This window comes from Mugil cephalus, chromosome 17, assembly GCF_022458985.1.
Source record: "Mugil cephalus isolate CIBA_MC_2020 chromosome 17, CIBA_Mcephalus_1.1, whole genome shotgun sequence".
NCBI lineage: Eukaryota > Metazoa > Chordata > Actinopteri > Mugiliformes > Mugilidae > Mugil > Mugil cephalus.
Window position 1 is genome coordinate 13,424,501 of NC_061786.1, and position 23,233 is coordinate 13,447,733.

The 23,233-nt window shown below is 41.4% G+C and overlaps 2 protein-coding genes across 3 annotated transcripts in view; both read right to left on the reverse strand.

Moving 5' to 3' along the window:
* rcan3 (regulator of calcineurin 3) overlaps window positions 1–12,640 on the reverse strand; it is a 37,495-nt gene extending 24,855 nt beyond the window's left edge. The window contains exons 1-2 of one of the 2 annotated variants that reach the window (XM_047610560.1): window positions 11,906–12,640; window positions 9,392–9,654 (exon numbers count right to left, since the gene is read on the reverse strand). In XM_047610560.1, coding sequence (XP_047466516.1) covers window positions 9,392–9,604 — 213 coding nt within the window. In that variant the 5' untranslated portion in view covers window positions 9,605–9,654; window positions 11,906–12,640. Of the gene's footprint in view, window positions 1–9,391 lie in introns of both variants that reach the window. The other variant, XM_047610559.1, reaches the window with a different exon arrangement.
* A 150-nt stretch (window positions 12,641–12,790) lies between these two features.
* nipal3 (NIPA like domain containing 3) lies at window positions 12,791–18,879 on the reverse strand. Its single transcript, XM_047610558.1, has 11 exons — window positions 18,645–18,879; window positions 18,264–18,332; window positions 17,114–17,285; window positions 16,940–16,999; window positions 16,547–16,692; window positions 15,554–15,650; window positions 15,249–15,384; window positions 15,037–15,125; window positions 14,777–14,840; window positions 14,419–14,513; window positions 12,791–14,254 (listed from the first exon to the last, which is right to left on the reverse strand). Exons 1-11 carry the CDS (start codon window positions 18,678–18,680, stop codon window positions 14,067–14,069), a joined length of 1,152 nt encoding a protein of 383 aa, XP_047466514.1. The 5' UTR covers window positions 18,681–18,879; the 3' UTR covers window positions 12,791–14,066.
* Window positions 18,880–23,233: the final 4,354 nt, after the last annotated feature.

Sequence of the window (23,233 nt, forward strand, 5' to 3'; positions counted from 1 at the left end):
GTGTGATGTGGCGGCAGAAAAAAAATCAAATGTAGTGTGAGAACAAACTTCAGAGTTGTGCTGCTGCTGCTGCAGGCATGCAGGCAGGCTGCAGGTATCCTCGTCATTTCTTCCACTTCCACTTCCACCCGCATGTGGACATGCACTCATGCTCCATCACTTCCCTGGCAGCCCATCCTAACAACGGGCTACCTCACTCAGCCCTGCCAAACCAAACCCATGGTGCCAGCGCCAATGCAGCTGCTGTAATCTAGGCCAAGCTATTTATAAAGCAAGCAGCCAAGTACAGGCACAGGGAGCCAGGGGGAGACAGAGGGATGGGAGGATAAAAGAATGTCTACGGGGCAGAGAGACAGATTCACTGAGTGTAGGTGAGGAAGAGCGGGGGGAGAACAGAGAAACACAGAGAGCAGGGCTAAAACAGAGAGCACTAAAAGTAGTGAGCGGCTGAGTGAAAATAGGTCCTGCTGCTGGGTGGAGAGGACAGCGCGAGTACCTGAGGATTCGGAGGAGCAGACGCCGACCATCAACTGTAAATGACACAACACAAGCAGCCCGGATCGACGGTCCTTCAAAGCCACAAACGTGTTTTATCCGGTGGCTTCAGTCCCGCAGACAAGCTGACGGGATGATATGTGGAGCAGGGGACGTGTATGGTGCAGTGTTAAATCGTTTGGATGTGAAAACTGTTGATAGTCTTACATGACTTCTGGCAATCAAACTTTAATTAACAGTGACAGACAACTCCCAGAGGTCAGCTCTGGCTGTAACTCTTTCCTCCTAATTAAAAACAGCAACCCTGTTGTCAAGGGAGATCTGTGTGCAATGACACTAGCAGGATTTCTAATATTCATATAAATGCTGTTTATGGACAGGTACCTAATGCAACAATCAGGATTTAGAAGATAATGTATTTTTTGTGCTACTCATAAATAATAAAATCTTAAAAAAAAAAGTCCTTCGAATATTGTTATTGTGATTTTTAAATATTTAGCATCGGAGGAAAACAGCGATTTGAAAAGAGGATTTTGGGAATTTAGTTCCGAGCAATGGAGATACACTAAAACCCACGAAAGTCTCTTCCCTTTGGATTTACGTAATCTTCAAAAATTGTTATTGGCAGCTATTCAGGAGCAGTGTGAAAAGAAGCCTTCTTCTTGTTGATATTCAATCTGTTTAATGAAGTCTGTTTTGAGTCTAAAAGTGAAAGAATTATGCTTCATTTCTAGTTTCTCAGCAGTAAAAATGCGATCGCTTCCCCTGTCTGAGTCAAGCTGCTGGTCGAGCAAGTTAAAGCTGTTCACATCTGGACAAGTGGGAAATTATGACGGATGACTATGTTCAGCTATCAGTTTAGGCAAGGATTAAAGTAATTATCTCTTATCTATTGTATTAACTCGGTGTGCCTGGCGTATCTATGGAACCGATCCAGTTCCAAGTTTAATTTGCTCACCAGATTCAATTTGATGTTGTATTACTGTCTGGCCCAACACTGGCACTCCATTTGTACAATTTCCTGTAAAACTGCTCCAGCAGTTGATTACTGATCATACACACGGGGGCTGTACACTGATGTCACGTCCAGTGACACACTTCCTACAAATCTCTTGTGTCGCCCCTGCGTCTGGGCTCCGCGAGCAGCGCTGCTGTGTCCAGCTCTTACCTTGAACATGTAGGTCGCTGGAGCTGAATGATCAGAGCAGAGTGGGCAGCCACTTCAGCTCCGTTTGCACAGGAAACAGAAAAATATGAAGAAATAAAAAAGCACTCTGCTAGCCACGCTGAAACTTTAAGAAGCTTTAACTTAAATGTTTAATTTTCATTTTTTTAGGCTGAAAAAAGTGCATCCTATATCATCAGAAAACTAATAATTCTCAGAACATTAACATTTACATTTGCAGATTTATTTGCAGTTTGTGTGCAGACAGCTTTTACAAAACTGCCAAACATGGGAACTGACATAGTATAGTAGCATAGTATGTTTCATTTTTTTTTGTCCACAGCCCACATCTGGTACGCCACCAGCAGCTGTTGAGCGTTTTAACCCAATCCGGCAGCTTAGGAGCTGGAGAGCGGCCGCGTATCTGTGTGAGGGAGACAGAGGGTGAGGACGCACTGAGCGACACGTGCCGATGGTTCCACTGATTGCTTTGCTTTGAAATCAGGTCAAATCTTTGGATGGGCTAGGCAGACTCTGCGACCCGTACGCGGGCATCACCTCCGCCACAATACCAGACACAACAGAGAGGAGGAAAACACGGGCGGGGGAGAACCCGAGGCGGACCGAGAGCTTCGGAGAAAACTGCGGCGCTCTGAGGAATGGGTGCCATTTTCTGACAAACAAAGAGAGGGGGAAAAAAAAAGGAATCGTAGACTCCTCACCAGAGGATAGGAAGAGCCCTCTGTTCTTTCACTTCAAACACATCTAATTGAAAGCCGTGGGATCCTCATGGCAACCGAGATGAGCGCAAGTGGGGCGCTGGTGTGATTGCAAACTTTAAAAGGATGAGTTTGGTCGATAAATAACAAGGAATTAACATTTATACTACAGCTTCCACATCCGTCTCTGACAACCAAAGAAGCACCAGTGCAACAGATGCTCGACTGAATATCCCAAAGGCCCTCAGATTGGGTACAGGCCGTCAATAAACAGCATTACGCAGCGAGACAGCGAGAGGCAGAGGGACTTACATGCAGAAAGATGGAAAAAAACAAAAGGTCTGAACAAAATCAGAAGTAAACAACTGGGAAGGTTACATACATGACTCAATACTCCTTCTTCTGTAAAAGACAAGCGTCAGAAATTGATTTGAATTCTTTCTCCCACTAAGCCAACAACACCTCTTTCTCAATAAACACCTTAAGAAAACAATCTCACAGGGGATGTGGCTTCGCGCACTGCCGCCACAACATCTAGACTGTCAACAGAGTTACATAAGCAAACAGAAAGGAAGGAGAACAGACCAAGTTTAACATTTTTACGGAATCCAAAAACGGATTGCTTTCCATTTATTCCTCACCACCAGCTTAACTAAACCGCTGCCTTAGGGTTTCTTTCAACTCCTCGACAAAAGCAGTCATCTGCAGAACATTTCCCCATTTTGCCGACTGCATGACTGCATTTACACCTCATTTCATAAGAGTCCTTTTTTTTTTTTTTTTTTTTTTCTACTTGGCATCAGTTAAAAAGAGATCACGCTTTATTGTTGTTCTATTCTTGAAAGCACCCACGGCACATTGCTTTTTATAGACTGAGTGAACCAGAAAATAATTCCGATTTAAATAGAATCACAGACGCAAGGCTGAGAACAAAAATCTGAGTGGCTTACATGGCATCCCGAATCTTACAGTTTCATAATCAGCCCTCGTTGGCGAAGGGCGGGGCGTCATGCGTCTGTGGAAGATGAGCATTTTTTTTTTTAATTTTTTTTTTTTTAATCAAAGCAACCCTACACAAAAGCAATCATAATCACACATCAAAGAGTAAAAAAATATTTCCCCTAAGCTCTCATGTGGAGGTGAGTAGGAGGAACTGGAGAATATAGCAACACAAAACTGTTTTATCATGATGAGGGTATAAGGATGAACTATCCGATAGCTTTCTTTAAATAGCTATAAATATGTTTGACATCACATACTTACGTAACTGTATCTAATCAGCTGCGTGAAGGGCTTTTTCAAAATTGCAAGGTAATGAAGGAAACATTTTTAGAAGCAGATCTCATTACTGTACAGTAGATCCCTCCAGCACAAATACATTTATAGTCTCTCAGTAAAGAACAGAAATGAGAGCTGACAAAGATAATGATGAAGTCAAACATCTAAAATGAAAATTGTAAATTATGAGTACCAGAAGTGACACTGTGGGGTGTTGAATGCAGAAGTACCTCCTCTACGTCATCATGTAGGTCATGTGAAGAGGGGACCTGGTCTGGTTACAGGTGGGTGGACATTTACAGAACAGAACATTTTATTGTCAGGAGATGGTCAATGATATTTACGCAAGTGGTTTTAATATTGTGGCTGATCGGTGTATCTTGCAAAAATAATGACGATGATGTTATTTTCATACTTTTATGCTACTGTTAGAATAATATTAATTTCAAAGTTTTAACTGTATTTAAGCATTTTGGAGTAATAAAACCACACATTTCCTTTGCACACACACACACACACACATATATATGAACTCTGAGCTCTGACAAAGCCGTGAATGTCTACAAGTGACTGACTGTCAGTTACAAAGTATTGGCTGGTTTTACATGTGGAAAGGCTTTAACTGTGAGAACACTGCTATTGGGCAACAGTTGGCATCCAGAAGCCACAGAGACTAGAAGTTACCACCTCCATTTTTGTAAACGGCAGCCAAAATGTCGGATGTTGATGGAAATTACCACCTATGGAGGAGGATGTTTACATGGATTTTTCTTCTCTGAACATGGTAAACATGACCCGTTTGAAGACGGCTTTCCATTTACATTTTCCCCACGTAAGAGGGACACAAAGCAGAAACGGAATGCAACGGAGAATGACTCAGAATATCCAGTTAACCAGCAGCGAGTCGTACATATCCTGTGGCAAACTGTTCAATTTGTTTGGTTTCATCCACCACAAGCTGTTAGGTTGAACTGTGGTTTTGTTAGTGCGGTTAAATGCTGCTCGGCGCTGTTGATTCAAGATGGCACACAAAAAAGGCATCGGCTGTTTTGCATATCAGAGCTGAAACGAAGTGCAAACCAAGCCTGACTGACACAAACTGCCTCTAAGCTGTTTGGGTTGGGATCACACCCACAGATTAAGGTGTAATTAGCAAACAGGAGAGAGTGACTGGCCATTTTCTGTCTCCTCATTCAGGCTAAATAAATCATGTATCACAGTACTGTATGTACTCAGTGGAGGCTCCAACTTCACTGGGAAATCATATCTAATCATGGGGGTAGACTACCCATCAAAAAGTACGCTGTCATTTTGTCGAACACCTGAGTGCCGCACCAGTTTCCATTGTTGTCCACACTTTCCGAATTGCCCTCTGCTTTCTTGGCCTTAATAAAGACAAGGAAAACAAACACACCGGCCCCAGTGAGCGTACCAGAATAATATCCAAGCCGCAGCAGGAGCAGGAGGCCAGGGGCACTCACTCACTCTGCACTGCATCATGTCTGACCTTCAGCCTGCCAAGCACCCGCTCCCTCACGTTCCCCCTCGAGGACTGACACCCAAAAATAGACCCGCAGTCTGACACATGCAAACATATCACGATCACACGCGCGCGCGCACACTGTATGTACACGCATTACATTTGGACAACCAACGCGCGCGCGCTCACTTTAGTTCCCACTTTTCACATCACACTATCTTTAGTCCCTCATGTTTCAGCCGCACTCGGCACTGGGCTACTTCACGGTCCCCGTATAGGTGAGTCACGGTATCAAACACATTGCACTCGAGTGGGACAGACAACGTCCGCGAGAGCAGCTCAACTTTTCACATACTTAAAGCGCTCCATTAATGCCGCACTGTTAATGCATCGCTAAGAGGTACGGTTTGGAAAATCTTTGCAGGAGTATCTAGTGGCTACTGTTGTTATTTTTGTCGTGGTAACTTTGAATCTATAGAAAACCCCTCTGTCTGTTTTCCTTAGAAAAAAATTCCCATGCAGAATTAATCCCATTGAAATTTGGTGTCTAGTAGATTATTTACTGTAACATGGGATTAAATGGGATGAGGAATCCAAATGCGTATTTATTTTGGTTCAGACCAGAATAGTGTTTGTAGTTCAGAGTTCTACACTTTCTTCTTACAGTATAGTACTTAAAATTCTGTCTTATGAAACTGCAAAGCTTTGCAGTGAACTGTAAATTCACTAGCTGGTTGCTGGTAGAACATACTGTACCAAAAGCTGGCATCAAATATTTAGTTTGTGATCACACTGTTACAGATTTAAAGAAATACACTACCTATTTTAGTCCTGTACGTTTTCTGGTGTTGAATGTAGACGTACCTCCAAATACACTGATCAGACATAACATTATGACCATGTTCCTAACTTCGTGTAGGTCTCCTTTGTGCCTCCAAAACAGCTGTGACTCATCAGAGAATGGACATGGGCCTTCTGAGGGTGTCCTGTGGTATCTGGTAACAGGATGTTGCTAGTGGGGGGTCTTTGGGTCCTATGGGATGAGGGGACGGGCCCCTGAGGATCAGGCTTGTTCCAGTGCATCCCACAGATACTTGATCAGTTTGGGATCTTGTGAATTTGGAGGCCAGGTCAACGCTTTATGCTGTTTTTAGTGTTTTTCTGAGTCATTCTAAAGCTGTTTTTGTGTGTTTCTGTGTCAGGCTGCATCCTGTGTCATTGCTCTGGGGGTGGGGGGGCGCCTGGTCTGGACTATGTGGGTGGTCACACGAATGCCAGGTTCAAAAGTTTGTCATTGCATTATCACGAGACGGTCAATGTAATTTACTTGATCTATTGGTAATTCAAATATACCGATTTAAATTAAGATGGCATAATTAACCTAGAATAATCCAGTTACAGTAGAAATAGTTTTCTATATATGTTGTATATAAGCTCGCGGCCGGCGCTTGCTTGATTGCGCTGGTTATGGATTGAGGAGAGCTCAGTCTGACAGCAGCAGGAGAAGCAATGAAAGCTTTGCTCTGTGCTGATTAGGCCTGATATACACTGCGCTCTATGAGGGACGACTTATAATGGCTTCTCTGACCTTTGTCTTGACAAACACAGAAACCACTTCGCCTTTTTACTTTGCCCACACACACACACACACACACCTTTGTGTCTAACTCCCCCGCTCCTTGTGCACGTACACTTGTTTTCTGAGGGTGCTACATGGCGGATAATGAATCTTGTGAAACATAAAAAGCCACGCTTGACTACAGTATTGCAAATAGTATACGTGTTCCTCAGGCCACACTGTAATAGGCAGGACAGGGAAACTGTAGGCAACTCAGGATCAGCTTTCAAGAGGAGTAGAACACACTGTACAAAAGCCTGCGCCACTATCCCGAATAATATCACTCAAATTAAAAGCAATTTTATTTTACGACTCCTGGGTGAATTAAATGAAATTAACAATATTATATATATATTTTTTTTTATAAAAGTTTGTTGGGTATATACAGTAAAACCCAAGCCTTATTTTCATCATTGTTTCCACTGTTTACACAGTCAGCCGGCTTCAGTCAAGATGAAGACAGGCATTCATCACCTGACATTCAGAATCGTTAGAAAATAGGAACTGAGGAAAAAACAAAAAAACAACAACATCAAACTGGATCCTCTCTATGAACAATGAATGACAATGCTGCTCCAGAGGCAAAATGCATTGAAATGGAATTTAAAAACACATTAATGAGGATGAAAAGATCCTCAAAGAACATCCAAGAATTTTCATCTTTTTGAAAGCTCTCGCAAAGAAAGGCTTAAATGATGCATCTCGAATAAATAAAAGGCGAGACACGTGCGGACTAAAAAACAAAGCCCATTTGATATTTTAATTGGGACGGATGATTTGAGTGCTAGGCAAGATCATTAAGTGTAGAGTCGCAGCCCTGTTTTAATCGCGAGAATTAATTTAAATTAGTGAGGGAATAATAAACCCAATCAGGGGAGAAGTGGGCCTGTCCAACCAGACCTCAGCTGAACTCCCTGAAGAAACAATAAGCACTCTCCATTCTAGCCTAAAGCTGGTCGGCGGAACAAAATACTGAAGATAAAAGAGAAAGTGTGCCACTAGGTTTTACTTACTTTTCACTAATGCAGGAGAAAGGGAAAGGCTTTTACAGCGTGCTAAGAGCTTCTTATAAATACGGGGGCACATGTACGTCTCTCTCTTTCTGTCCCTCCCTGCTCCTCTGAAAGAGCACAGTGTGATTACAGAAACAGCCCATCCTTCCTGCATGCAGGCCTTTGAGAACAGAAACAGAAGGTAATGTCGGCCCTGGGAGGAAGCCAAGAGCCCAAAGACACAGAAATGTAGGTTGCCATGTCCCTGTTCTTCACTCACAGCAAATTTAGGGATGTTTTTAGCAGTTCGAAAAAATGCAGAAACCTTCCCATTTTAAAACAAGTTACAGGTTCTAAGGGTGCGTGTGCGGGGCATCAAACAGCCCCGCTGCAAGCATCGCCATGCTGGGGGAGAAACATCAGAAGCAACTTATTTTCGCATTGCGCCCCCCCCCCCTTGTCCCGATTTTGAAAGTAAAAATAAATGTCAAAAGTTCCTATTTTTAGCGCGGCTCATTTACTTGAAACATATGGAAAACACTCTATTGACATGTACTGACTGAAGGGTGTGTGGGAGGCATTTCCACTTAAAAGCCGGAGTGCGAATCGTAATGAAGTGAGGAGGCAAGGCGAAAAGGGAGGGTAGGGGGCGGACTCCGCCGCTAGGAGCAACGGGTGTACAAACAGCGAGCTCACAAAGCAGTGAGTGATTCATTTAAAGGGATTTTGTGCATGCGCCAGATTTAGCCTCTCTGCTTTGCGTTCATGTGTACGGAGAGGACGAATAAAGAAGGCCGAGGCGACAGACAGAAAGGGAATATTGAAAGACTTGAGGAAGGAGAAGCGAGTTACGCAAGTTAGCGTACTGCCATCAGAAAGAGAACGCCGTGGTGCAGACAATGGGTTAGATAACTTTTAGGGCGAGATGGACGGACGTGACAAAGAAGACTTACGAGGAGAGAAGAGAGGGAGATGTAAGGATGCCAGCTGGAAAGATGGAGGCATGGTAGGACAGCATAATTGGATTAGAGGGGCAGAAAATTAAAAGTCTCTTCTTTGTATCCTCCTCCAGCGTACAGGATCCAAGTGTTCCTACTCTAAAGCTGTCAGAAAGCCGTAGAAAGGCCTTAACAGAATATATACAGTAGGAGTGTGCACGGGCTCAAATGTATCTGGCCGCACGTGTCTGCAGCGAGTATGTATGAGGCCTGGTGCTAAATCTATAATCATAAGTGGGAATGAATAATACACTGTGTGAGATGACGACTGAATGATATGCAGAGACACATGGATTAGTATGGCTCACAGTTCTGTGCATGTCATGGTGTAATCCGTTGCCCTGCATTCATGTTCCCTGGCAGATAAATACAAGCATCAGGTGTGCAAATGTGTGTGTGTGTGTGTGTGTGCGGTTGAGCAATCAGCAGCACAGCTTGAAACCGTGACTGGACTTCAGCGGAGAGGAGCAGAGGCTGAGGATGACACCGCACACGTGTTGCCCACCTTTGAATCATAAACGGGCTGACACATCGAGCGAGATGACTCAAACATGCACACGCTGGCGCACCCGATCAGGAAAGAAAAAACACACACGCACATGCGCCACAAAAATATGACCCAGAAAGCGAGTTCGCCGCATCTCACCCTGTGCGCGGCGTGCTCGAACACAGCCTCGTGGACGCTGCACGCGAACAGGGCCGTGGGAAGGTCGCTCAGGTCCATCATCTCCTCTGCCGTGCAGTCGTGATCGCTGTCACCAAACACCATGTCCTCTTCCTCCTCCTCCTCGTCCTCCTCGGGGTCGCTGCTGTAGGCCTCTGAGCCATTGCTCCACGCCTTGGAACTTTCCCGCAGCATTGTGAAGCCTTTTGAGAGGCTGCTGACGGGCAACCAGAGACGGCCGGGAACTGGGGAAGTTAGGACACGTGTAAGTTGGGAGATAAGAAGGATATGAGGTTGAATACAAAGTGATAGTGACACAATGCTATTCAAGGATGTAATAGATGGTATGCAGAAAGTTGGAAAGTAAAGATAAGTAATTAGTGTCATGTCGTGGATGTCTGACGATTGATAACTTGTACCCTAATGACCCTGTAAGACGGGGGTTGGGGTTGGAATGAGCCAGCAATGATGAGAAAGTTCCACCAGCTGGGATCCTTCATTGCACAGCGACAGAACAGAGATTCATTAACATCCAGAGATTCATGGCATTTGGAAGAAACAACTAGAATCAGTCATACCTTACTTATGTTACGTTCAGGAGGGCTGCCAGATAAGTTTGTCGATGTTGTTGTTTGGCGTAGTTATATAGTTAACTATTTCAGTTCTAACAATAAATAACAATAAAACTACAAACAGAATATTCACGATCACTCCTCGTCATCCTTTTAACGTCCGGTCAAATGCTACAGTATTGTATAGCTAACGTCACTTTTCACTGAAGCTCTTAGCGTTAGCATCTTTTATTTAGCTACATGTATCATAACTGAAATGACCTAAAACTAACTTAAACTAACTAAAACTAAGGATAGTCCACTTTTCAAAAATCCACACTACTTCATATGGATCATTGTTGAATCCAAGTGTCCTTAATTTTATCTGTTAATCCACATTTTTTCCAGTCTCCCTGCATTAACTGCTACATTTTACCATGTTTTTGCCACTCGAGGGGGCGTGGCCCAGAGTGACAGTGATGTCAATGCATACCCTCTATATTTTAAGTGCGACACCATCTGTGATGTCAAATCTATAATCGCAACATCTGTGAGGTCACAGGCGAGGAGCATAGTCGAGGTCACAGAATTATTTCAAAATTGAAATAATGCTTGATCTGTGACTATATTACTAGGAACAGTGATAACTGATTGTACATTTTAAAATATGTTAAGTGTTACCAGCAACAAAAATGGAACACCACAAGCTGGGGTCCTAAAGCACACAACAACAAGTGCAGGTATGAAACATGGTGAGCACAGCCTCGTCTCCATAGGGGGAAACAAGATATTGTGAGCAACTTGTTCAACCCTGAAGACAGTTCACCCCTGGTTTAGGTCCAGCTTACTTGATTACTAAGAGAACAGGATTTGGCTAAGGACTACTGCATTGTCTGGCTTTATGGTTTAAGAGTCTTACCGCCTAAAAAGATGGAACGCCACCACCTGGTGTCCTACACCACACAACAACAGAAGCATGAGTGTGAAACAAGTTGAGCGCAGTTATTGCCTGACACTGACCAATAACATCTCATCTCTAAATGGGGGAAATTCTGGGTTTTGTTCACCTCTTAAGAAGTGATCCAGATCCAGAGCATGAGATCCATCTACGGGAGCCTACTCAACCCCTGCTTAGTCAATGTGCATTTGGACATTTTGGACATCTATTTATAAACTACCACATCTGCTGGTGTCATTATGAGGTCACAAATGAAACAAATGACATTTAAAAGAGGATAATACCTGTAATAATTGTTGATATATTGATTTATTAGTTTGCTTGCTCTGCTTTTATTAAGTCTGACGATAACGTGTGAAACTTTCTCTCTGACAGGAGCTCATCACAAATTGAGGGTAGAGTTCCATCTAGTGGTGCAAACATCCGAATGGCGCTTGTCATCAATATTTCAAGCAGGTTAAAGTTAAAAAATAATCAACCAGATGTCTACTATTTAATGTAAAAACTGCGAGGAAGTTTATTTCAACAAGTAAAGAGCTACACCATTTTGTAGAAAAAAAAGTGCGAATAAAGCAACAGTGAAACCATAACGTCTCGCACCCGGTGTGTAAACAGCCGTAGAATATCGCGACACTGAAATGTGCCTCGCGTGTACAACGAGGAAACCCTTGGATATTACGTGAAGCGCGTGCAAAATAGTGGCACGAGCATATCGTTATTCTATATCCTATATCCATAATTGCCTCATATTTGTCATATTTGAACGTTTTCAGAAAGCAAAAAACAACACAATTTTTAGCAAGCACGTTATTTCACTGCTGTTTTAACAGCAAGTCAAAACATACAAGGCTAAAGATATTTTTCGAGTAGGATAACAAGGAAACACCAAAAATAGCGTTTTTCAAGACATATAATTTGTTGGAAACTTTTCAAATTCCCTTTCTAATTGGTGTAAATGCATTTATTCTCGTCCGTGTTGTCACTCACCTCACCGCTGTCAGTGAAAGCCGCACAAACGAGCCATTTTTACGTTTAAAGTCGGAGTTTTCAGGTGACGTGAGTTGAATAAAATAAAAAGGATAGGAGGCCGCTCTGGTGTTTTGACGGCTGCTGTCAGATGCGGTATGGTTGTGTTATTATTATTGTTGTTATTATATCGCTGGATTATCGGACTCGGTGTTGATGCACCCTAGTACTCCTGCGTCAGGTGAGACCAATGAGACGCCGGCGGATGCTCTCAGCGACCAATCAGGTCGCAGCGAGGGGAGGATGCGCAGGCGTCAAGATTGGTGACGACCAGGCAGCAAAGCGAAACGGCACAGAGCGATCTGCTGCAAACTGGTTTAATAATTTCACAAGGACATCCCGGAGGGTCGAATCGGTCAGAGGAACTATTAACCGACTCTCCTACTGTGTACAAGTCTATGCTATAACAGTGTAACACTTCCAGGTTTACAGTTCAGTGCTCTACAGCCACCTGTTGCACGCACAAAATTTGATATTAACAGTTAAACTTGAGGGTTTTCAGTCTTTTGAGACTTTTCACCTGCATGCCAAGCAACATAATGCAACTTGATTCTTGTTGTTAAAACTAAGCCAGATGGGTGAGCAGGATTTTCTGCATGCTAAATTTCACAATGGAAATGCAAGAACGGAATGTTATGGCCAAATAACCAAGTCACAAAATATGTAATGGGGACCTGTAAGGACTTCCAACAGAAGTTGAGGCACTGAAATACTAAGATAAGTCTGAATGACTCGGCCAGAAGACATCGGTGTGAATTTAAATAGATTAATGTGGAGAGTTGTGCAAACCCAGCTGAGAACGTGTTCCTAAAGCCACCAGACACCAGGTTACAAATATACCAAAACTGCATTACAACCAATTTATGACACAACATTACACATACAGTAATTCACAATGGAAAAAAGTCTTACAGCTTCATTGTACCGTTATTAAAAAGCAATCCTGGTTCCATTCATTCCATTGAACTTAACATTGGGCTACAGCATCTAATCCTCATAGAACAGTGGGAAGACGTGTCTAAAAGTACCATTTATGCAGCAATTCATTTTGCAGCATAACCTTTAGCTTAAAAAAAACGGACGTGGTTACATTTAAAATAAATCCTAAAAGAAAGAAACATTGGTAATGGTGCATATTTAACTACACATGTTTATTTTAGATATGTTTGTCATCAGAAACTCCCAAGGGTAAATGTACGAGCTAAATTGAAGCCAAAACCGTGATGGAAAATTTACCAATTCCCGTTATCTCCGCTTCATTTAGAGTCGACCAAAGCATTGTTGCTTTTCTGGTGGTTGATGCTTTCAAAGAGGCACTGACGGGTTACCTTTCACTAAACCTCCCGTCATGGTAATTTATCACACACCTACTTGTATTACGTACCACATTCCACCAGTCTATCCAGTGTAAAATCACCTCTCAAGGCACAGAAAGAGAGATTACAAGACAATGTTAATAAATACAATAAATTAATAACAATTGCACCCAGTGCTTGGTCACATAGGGAAAAGCAATAATTCAATGAAGTCCAAAAAATCAGAGGCAGTGCGTAAATACTGAGTTAGAGGCAGATATTTAAAGTGAAAATCTTCATTGGCATGTCTTCTTCTGAAATACATACATTACAACATGGGTTGATAACAGCCCTGGCATGAGGAGTAGCTTCAGTAAAAAAAAGCCTCAGTGGAAGAACAGATCTCTTTATATATTCCCATAAATGACTAAATGGGAACAAAACTCATTAACTAGTTGAGGACACACAGTAAAAGGCAGGAAGGTTCAAGGTGCAGCAAATGTCTCTGCTGTCATATTATCTGAGGCCACATCTGTGAACCCGCTACAACAGTTCATGGCTCCATGTTTCTTCTGGAATGCACACAGCTGACATCTTCACACAAAAGGAAGGCTTTTCAAGGTTTTGGTTTAGAGGCTTCAAAAAGAAGAGCATGTGCAGGAGGAGTGTAAGGCAATAAGAGAACATCTAAAACACCCAGTGGACACTGATCAGGAGGTCGATCGGTGATCATGATAGAAAAAGAAAAAGAATACACCTAACTTGGATCGAGATCCTCTGAATGCTGTTTCTAGCTGAACGGAACAAAGGGGGAGCGGTACTCCATTTTAGTCCTTCTTTAGGTCAAGCTGGCCGCGAGACGATTCAGGGGATTTGGAAATGACTGGTGGTTGTTCTAGGGGGACTGGTACAGTGGCGGGAGTCACCCCGTCGTTGTTGACAAGAGCTCCGTAGGAGAAGGAACCGTTGAAGTCTGGCTGAACCACCAAGCCTTTGTCGTGAATCGTTGGGACACCTGGTGATGGGACGGACAACCTAAGGTCAGCTAGACAAACTGAACGGATCTTACCTTTATTTTATTTAAACTGAATGAGTATGTTTGATCACATAAGAATAATTTCCTTTGCAGCCTCAATACATTTTTGGCATAAATTAAAACATACATTTTTTTTTACTAACCGTTAGCCATATCCATAGTGACATATGGCTCAAAGGCTTGTGTCCTTTTCCTGGTTTTGGTGATGAAAAAGACCCCAAGGAAACAGAATACCACTCTGTACAAATAAAAAAATAAATAAAATCAGCTTCAGTCTTTACTCAAATCAAATGTCTGTTTTTTGTTCTTCTTATTATTTGGATGCAGCATAGGAAAGTCAAATGCATTACTAGTAACATTTAAAATGACTCTGTTCTATGCACGGGTCTAGTACGTCTAAGTGCAGCATGCACAGTAGTATGCACTGAAAGAATCATATGAAATTCAGCCTTTAGTCATTTTTTCCTGTGAAAAAAGGCCAACTATGGATTGAACACTCACCCCAACACAAACATGCAGATGTGAAGGACGTCTTCATTGTTAAACTCTAGGTAAAACACAGCTCCTGTAAACCAGAAAAAAAAGAAATCTCAGATTACTTCCACGTCGAGACTGCAAAGCATTGACAAACAAAGAAGGAGTTTTTAACTACTTAAGCTCAAGCTGCGAGATCACTGCTAAATTGCTGTTGTGCTAGGTGATGAACTGCACCAACCAATTAGTCTAAAACGATACGACAAAAGAGAAGTACAACAGCTCACCGGCAACCACGGCAAAGCAGGTGGAGAGGACGTAGTTGACACTGGCGATCAGAGAGGAGTCATGCAGCCTAACAGCTTGCGAGAGAAATCTACAACGACAGTTTCATAAAAACTGTGAAAAAGGGGTAAACCTTCCTGAAATATAAGGGCTTTTAATTTGCTGAGAGGCAAAGTTACAGCAATCCATGTGTTTTTCCTTAAAGCCATCTCACCTGGCCTGGAAGATCGCCGACGCCACCATGCACACAAACATGACGGTGAAGATGGGGTAGTCAAGCTGCATGGTGCCCTCGACGGTGAGAACCAACATGCCCGACACAGCCTTCACCGTAATGACTGTGACGGAGCCTGTGAGATAATAAATACAGTTAAACACGAAACAAAAAAAGCGAGCAAGAATCATTTCTCTGCAGCTCCGGTGTCGTTCGAACAATCACAACTTGGTAATGTAGCCTAATGAGCTATGGTAATTGCTCAGATGCTACCAGATTGACTGGCTTCAATGCAGGAGACTCACCCAGCAGCGCGACCAGCAGCAGAATAATAACGACGTAGTTAGCGCTGCGCTGTTTGTAGAAGTATAAAAGCAGGCAGAACGTGATAACTTCCAGGAGCTGGCAATTAGAATAACAACAACAGTGAACATCAGATTAAGACATACATAAACCATGGAGCACGGGACGGTTCAATTATATTACACTTAATCTTAAAGCTAGAGAGGGTCAAAAACTCTGGGATTTTTGTTTAGTTACATTTGTGTTTGGACATAATTTATGCCTAAAGTGAAAATCAAATAACAAAAACACAACATGGGATACTATACTATACTGCAGCCCTGCAGTAAATTCAGTGGTGCTAGTTTGATGTACCTGCTGCATGTACCTACTTTGCTGAGGCAGTTGTGAACTGTGTGACATCATGCATGTCTACGTGACAGACCTTGAACACTACGCCCTCAAAGGTGATCATTATGCAGATTTTACAGTCTCTCAGGGCCATTGTATCGTTTTTAAGAGCACTGCATTGTTCAAACAAGACTGACAGTTCAGTGTGCATGTGTGTATAAATAAAAAAAAGAGAAGATTGTATCCATACACTTATGCTCTCAACCTTTTATTTGCAAATTGAACTTTCTGATACTAGAAAAAAAAATTATTTATTGCTTTTTTAGTCCACTAGATGGTGCTGCTGCAGCTAACTAAACAGTTTAGTGTTTTAACTGTGAACACTGACTCATTAGACAAAACTCATGACAGTTTGCCTTCAGGCAAATACATCACAAAATATGTTAATAATTGTTATGGCAACATCAACATAACACAAAATGTCTAAATCTGCTCTAACACAGCATCATGCCTTCAGTATTGTGACAATATCATATCATAGGGCCTCGGCTGATCCCCACCCTTATATTTATACATTACATATTTATACCCTTATATCAGAGATCCCCATTTGAATGTTGCACATGAATCAATTGTTTTGTGTATGTTTACTGAAAATATCTTACCAGGTACAGGAGGACAGGCCATCCAACAAGGTGCTTCACAATGTTCTCGGCTTTGAGTTTTTCATGAGAGTTCGGACCAAATGTAACAAAGAGGTACGTGCCTCCTACAGTTAGGATGTAGCCCAGGAAGCTCAGCACATAGTGCTCTGAAATAACATAAAATAAAACAAACTGATTACAAGGAAGCAAGCCTTGTTAAGTCAAAGTCAGATTATGCTTGTAACCCGTTACATTTCCAGCCAAATATACCAAGCACATACTGTACTTTGAGTCAATTAGAGCAGCTGCATGAGGCGTCACTAAAAATTTGCATAGAATGACATGTTCAGTGATAATTGCATGAGTGTGTCTGCAGCCACCTATCTTCAGCCAGTCACATTTATTCAAACTCACTTGCAAAGTCCTTGGGTTTACACTTGTCGCGTAGAAAGAGAAAGCCCAAAATTGAACTTGCTGGAAAACAATAAATAAATAAATGAGGTGAAACATTAACATTGACTATTACAATGAGTATTTATGTGTGAACATGACTAAGGCTATATTTGGGAACATGGAGCAAGTACTCACTCAGGACAGCCACTGCATTGAGAGGCGCCACAAGAGCAAGAGGGGCGAAAGCGTAAGAGGTGAAGTTGGCTGCCTCCCCTAAACAGGTGAATATGAACCCAGCCCACCAGGTTTTAGTGCGGTAGAAGCTACGCTTGTCCTTCGTTCCTGCTAATGTCACATGGCTGTATTTCTGTGAGGAAAAACACAGCAGTGATAAAAAGTGAACACAACGTCTACTGCAGTACAAAGGCTTTAAATGACCAGGGAAGGCTTAAACCACACAAATAAAAAATGGATTGACAAAAGTGATATTGTAAATCAAGAAAGCAGAAGTAATAGCAGAACACAGTGATGTGTTCATCAACATAAGACAACAACCCTGTAATCAAAGCTTAGACCTTAGGGGTAATCATACATGAAGAAGTGTTCAGGTCTTTTACTTTTGTTCCGACACAGTCATGTAAAAACACTCATATGTACAAGCAGCAAAATTATTATATTAGAACAGTGGTGCATTTAAGCAACATGTTACAGCTGCAGCTAGTTTGAACTACTGACAGGTTTATAGATATGGACACCAGTTAAATCTGAGGGGTCATGAAATGATTAACGGGAAAGAAAAGAAGAACGTGGAGATCTGTCTTCAGTTTATGGACGTTTGGCACCAATTGTTCTTTGGTCAGAAAAAGAATTACTCGAACATAAATTGAGTAATTGTGAATGAAACCAGGTGACCCAGGTTCTTGGTGAAGCTCATAACATTATGGAAAGCATTGCAACCCTGAATAAACACAGGTTTTTTTTGTGAGATGAAGCCAAAACAATGGGAAACTATCACTTTAATCTTCAATCATGAGTTGTATTTTAAAAACTTCTTATATGAGCTGTAGTGTAAAATCTTCATCTCAAAACTAAATGCAAACTTAAGATGTAGTGGAGTGAGCGTAGATGGAAAATAGTACAGCGTTTGATTAAATGCAAGTTACTTTCCAACACTGCCCAGAAGTTATGTTGGCACAAGAGGTAATGGTACACACTGAGAAAGAACTACAAAAAAAACAAAAAAATGTATATGAGACCTTTAATTAACATGCTACCTTCCCTGGAAGAGATGAAGTCAAATAAATGTTTGTTTGTTTTTTACAAAACAAACCAATTAGTTCTGTACCTGAATGCTCAAGGCGATGCTGACAAGTACATTCCCGAAGATCGCCAGTAAAGTACCGATGAGATTGTCCTAAAAAAAAAAAAAAAAAAAAAAAGGGAGAAAATACTGATAGAATTATGTTTGGTCTAATACAATCATTTAATTTGTGCAGTTCATTTACGGGTGATCATTTCCACCTTGTACTCGGAGACTCACGCAAATGCTAAAAACGAAAGTGTTGTCATGTTTGTTTACCATAATTTTATCGACAGGTTTTCAGTTATTATTTGAAGATTTGACAACGTTAAAAAGCACCACTGTAAATGCTATAGTTTAATATTTAAGAGAGGTACAGTCAGACGATCAAAAAAAAAGAAACTATAGTATGTCAACTTGTCTTACCGTGTAGGAGCCTGCTCCAGTTTTGCTAGGGTCCATACTGTTCGCCTTCAGAGGCACTTTATTAATTATTAGCGGTGACCAGAAACTCACATTCAGGATATGTCATCTTATCGCGTTGCCTTTTGCCTGACATAAAATGACTTTTGCTCATTTTATGTATGTTTTTTTGAGCTCTAAACAGAGAAGGACACCATTGTTAGTACGCGGAGCATCTCACTTCCGGATTCATCTACGGCTTGACGCAAGACAGTGACGCTCAAATCACGTGACCGGCCCAGCGTAAAGTCCGCAGCTGCAGTGTCGCTCGAAAGCAATAGGCTGCGCCATTGAGCTTGAATTGATACAAGATCATTTGACGACTCGGGAGGAAGGTATTGATCAATTTATCTCATGTGCCAGTGAAATCTTAGGTTCGATTTAAATATCTGCCTTGTGAACATTAGCCACAAACCATGGATAGATTATTATTATTGTGTGTCATGCCTTCTGAAGTACATGTATACATACATTAGCTGACAAATAGATTATTTGTAAATATGAGTACATTTTCATCTAAACGTTAATCATTAACTGTAAATAGGTACATCTTTCTCATCTCCCAAAAAACAGAACAATGACTGTCCAACCATGACATCCTATCGTGATCCTGACTAACACGGATGGCATGTTCCCTTTTCTCTTCGTGCCATTGCAGTAGTACAAGGAGGGACAGTACAGCACGTCAGCAACAGTGTTTCTATAACAGGAGGTGTGGAAAAACACTAAGGTAGGTCAATAAAGGGTGTGAGCTACTGTTTTAACAGACGCAAGAGTTTTTTGTTTTTTTGTATTTCAAAAGCAAATAGTGATCACAATGAGTCATTGTTTCCTCATGTGATATTAAAATAAATATGAAGTATATATATGTATATACATGACAGGTAATGGCTGAGGTGTCACTAACAATAGTTTGGCAAACATTTCCACGTATCTCTGCTTTAAGACGCAGTGTCCAACTTACTCTAAAGCTGGCAAAGAGAATTATAGACTTACAAAACAGTAACACATTTTATAACTCTCATTTAATCTCCTGTGATGACTTGAAAACCTGATGTGACGTTTCCCAAAATGAGGTATTTAAATTTTAAAAAAATAATCTTTGTGAACCACCAGAGGGAGGGAAACACCGCAGCTGGGAGATCAAAAACAGTATGTCCCTCTGCACATTTCTCGTTGCCATTTGACGTTTGATTGATGTCTAATTTCACTTTTTCCATGAATGCATAGAAGTAATATGAGGCATTGAGAATGTATTTCTCTGCAGGCTTTCACTTAGTTTAATGGCTGCAGGAACTAGGTCTAATCTTTCCTCAGGTAAAAGTTGATGATTTCTACTGTAGATGCTCAGATTGCATGTGGAAAAGTTGTCACTGGAGATGGATGTATTCTTCCTCTTCTTCTTCCTCCATAAGATAATTAGAACCTTCAGTGCCAACAGTAACATTTGTTTTCTTCCGTGTACGGAGTCAACACTTGTGAATGTTCTTGAAGCTGACTGCTTTCGCATTCAAATCAGTAACTTCAGGAAGACATTATGAAAACCGGCTCTGGTCTACGGCAGTGCAATAACTCCTGCAGATAAAACATCTGCCAAACTGCAAAGCTTGTCTTGCATCCCTTAATGAGTTACTGGAAAAAAGACGTGGCGTTATGGGCCGTAGATATTTATAACTTCGACGGAGATTACAGCCTGCAGACTGTGAGTGGAGGAAGGTGAACAGGTGCTCCGTCCTCGGGGTGTTAACAGGTGATTAGAGGTATGCAGGGGAACTTTTTTCCTTGGTATGAAACATGCTATTACTTTACATTCAAAGTGTACACAGTGTATTGCAAAGATAAGACAAACTGCAGCATGTGCAATGCTGTAAGGAAATGCTTGCAAACCTTAAGAAATTTATTTTCGCATCAAGAAATGGGTTTGGATTCGTTTTTAAGATTAGTTTCAATTTATTTCATATAAAAAGCTGTTTCACACACTTGTGCAGTTACAATTTAATGTTAAGTTTAAGCAGCTATAACTGATATAAAAGAAAAAGCAACTTAAATTAATGTAAAAACGTAATAAAAACAAACCCAAATGACATTCAGCCAACCAGTTAAACTGCAACCAAGCTAACACAACACATAAAGCATCACTTTTATTGTTTATCGTCAATAGCAACTCTTGCTGTGATGGATTAAAATGCAATGCAGTGCAATTATTAATTCAATACTTTAGAACACAGCGAAAGATTACTTCATGTTTCTAAATACAAATGGCACATTAAGAAATTAGATTCAATGTGCTTTTATGTCAATAAATATGCAAATGTTCCAGAAAGCTTTTACCCCAGCAATTACCACACCTCCACAGTGTTCCTATAAAACGGTTTATTTGTCACGCCACCGAAAGGCCAAATGTGCACCGATTTTTAATAAGGTTTTCTCGTGTTGACACCTCGCAGGTAAAGGTGTGTCCTTTCCTGGGGACGTTAGGTCATTCTGGGTAGTGGACCGACCTGTTCGCTGCCACCTGTGTTTGTGTAAGTGTGTTTTGCGTCCCCCTGAGACAGCTTTGAAGGTGCTTCGGAAGAATGAATAGCTTAACGGGATGAAGCGGCAAGCGTGACAGGGTTTCACAGGCATCCACGGGGGTGTATCTATTAAACACTCATTATTTTCCTGACTAATTAACACCTCAATTAAATTCTCATAGTAGAAATATACACTTTAAAATGTTTCCGAGCCCTTGTACATGTTTTCCAATCATAAACAAAAACTATTTGTCCATTACAAGGCCTCAGTGAATAAATCAAGCAATTCTTTTTAAAAAAGTAATTGATTTTTATTAAGCTCCCAAGACCCTGCGTCCTCACATGGGGACATTAAGTTTTAGGTTTGTGGCCGATTATTATCGTGCTTCATTTAAACTTGTATCCTCTTAACTAGGTACTAGATGGCGTAGAAACGTAACAGCGTTAATTTCAGCAGATTCATTCTACAGCCAATCACGGGACAAAAGTACAAAACCGCATCAAATTCTACAGTTGAAACTTGTTTATTTATGTCTATTAACCTTTCTAGTTTCATATGACATGCACATTCTGTCAATAGTACCAAGCTATAACTTTGCTAATTAGTAAGTACTCATTGCCAACTCGTTGCACTCGACGTTGGGAATTCATTATTTGCAATTCTGCCTTTTGCGCAGCCATGTTCAGACATGAAAATGAACAGTTTTATATTTTGTTACATATTGGTCACTTTATTATATAATTGAAATAGTGAAATAATCCCCATGTCCACATATGAGGACACAGTTCCTTTCCAAAAACTACTTCCTGTTCAAAGACGACGCTTGGTTTTTATAGTTCTTAGGTCCTGCTAATTTAAAAATGCAGAGCAAACAAAAGCCCAGGTCTCAGGAGGTTAAACACAACAAGTGCATTTTAACGTCATAGATGATAAACAGAAGCAAAACAGATTCACATTTCAGAGGCAGCAACCAGGGATTTTCTACCCTTTTTGTGCTTAATAAAAAGGGGAGGATTAGTCACACTCTCTTGATTGACTAATAATGCCTTCATATGCAATACAACCCCACGTGCCTGCTGTTGTGTTGAGGTCATGGAGAAAATTGAGTCACAAGCTGTTTTTTGTTTTTTTTTTATTTATGGGTTACAAATATATTTTTCCATTGACAGAGTTTGTTTTACACTTTTACACCTCTGGCGCCAAGTTGAAGTCTCTGCATTTTGCATCCTCTAATTTACAGATGCCACTTCAAATGCTGCATCCTGTAGTTAACATTTCTCACACTTAGCTACTTTGGCTGACCCAGATAAGGCCTGTCATTCTCAACACTGACTTTCAACTTATAATTACTTATCCTATCTGCACAATATCTTTGGTTTCTTTTTCCCCCGTGCGTGTTCCTTGTGATGCGTGGGCACCATCTCTGGAGGAATGTATGAACGTTGGCGCCGTGCTCCGCAGTGTGTATCTAATAACTGCCAGGTCCGCTTTTTTAAAAACCAAACAGACCAGCATCCCTTCGTAATGACTGAAGAATGCTTGTACGTTGGTGCAGGAGAAGGGAATGAAGGGGATGCATTCATCACAAAATGGCTCCGCTCAACCGGATGTCACTTCTCCATGAGCTGATACTCCAAAAGTGGTGGAGGAATGTTAACACGTTATAAAGCGGAGGTGGAAGAGCAGGCTTTTCCTAAATCCTCTGCAGGCCCAGGCTTGTTGTAAACACCTGTAGCTATGAGCCCAGAGTGACAATGACACCATTGCAAAGAATGCTGGATTTAATAATCGAGCCTAATTAACCACAGCATGTCACTGGGGGTGTAACGCTGATTGCGATAACAGCTCCAGTTTTTGGGCATCCCTCCAGAGCACTGGTTTCGATTACATTGTGTGCATGTGGATTCATCGGCCAAGCAGGAAGGACAGATGTGCAATAAAAGGCCTGTTTAGGAACAGTTGTCACCCTGGATAATAAAACAGATATCACCTGAGAGTGAAGAGAAAATAAACATTAGTTTGTGAGAAATTTGTAC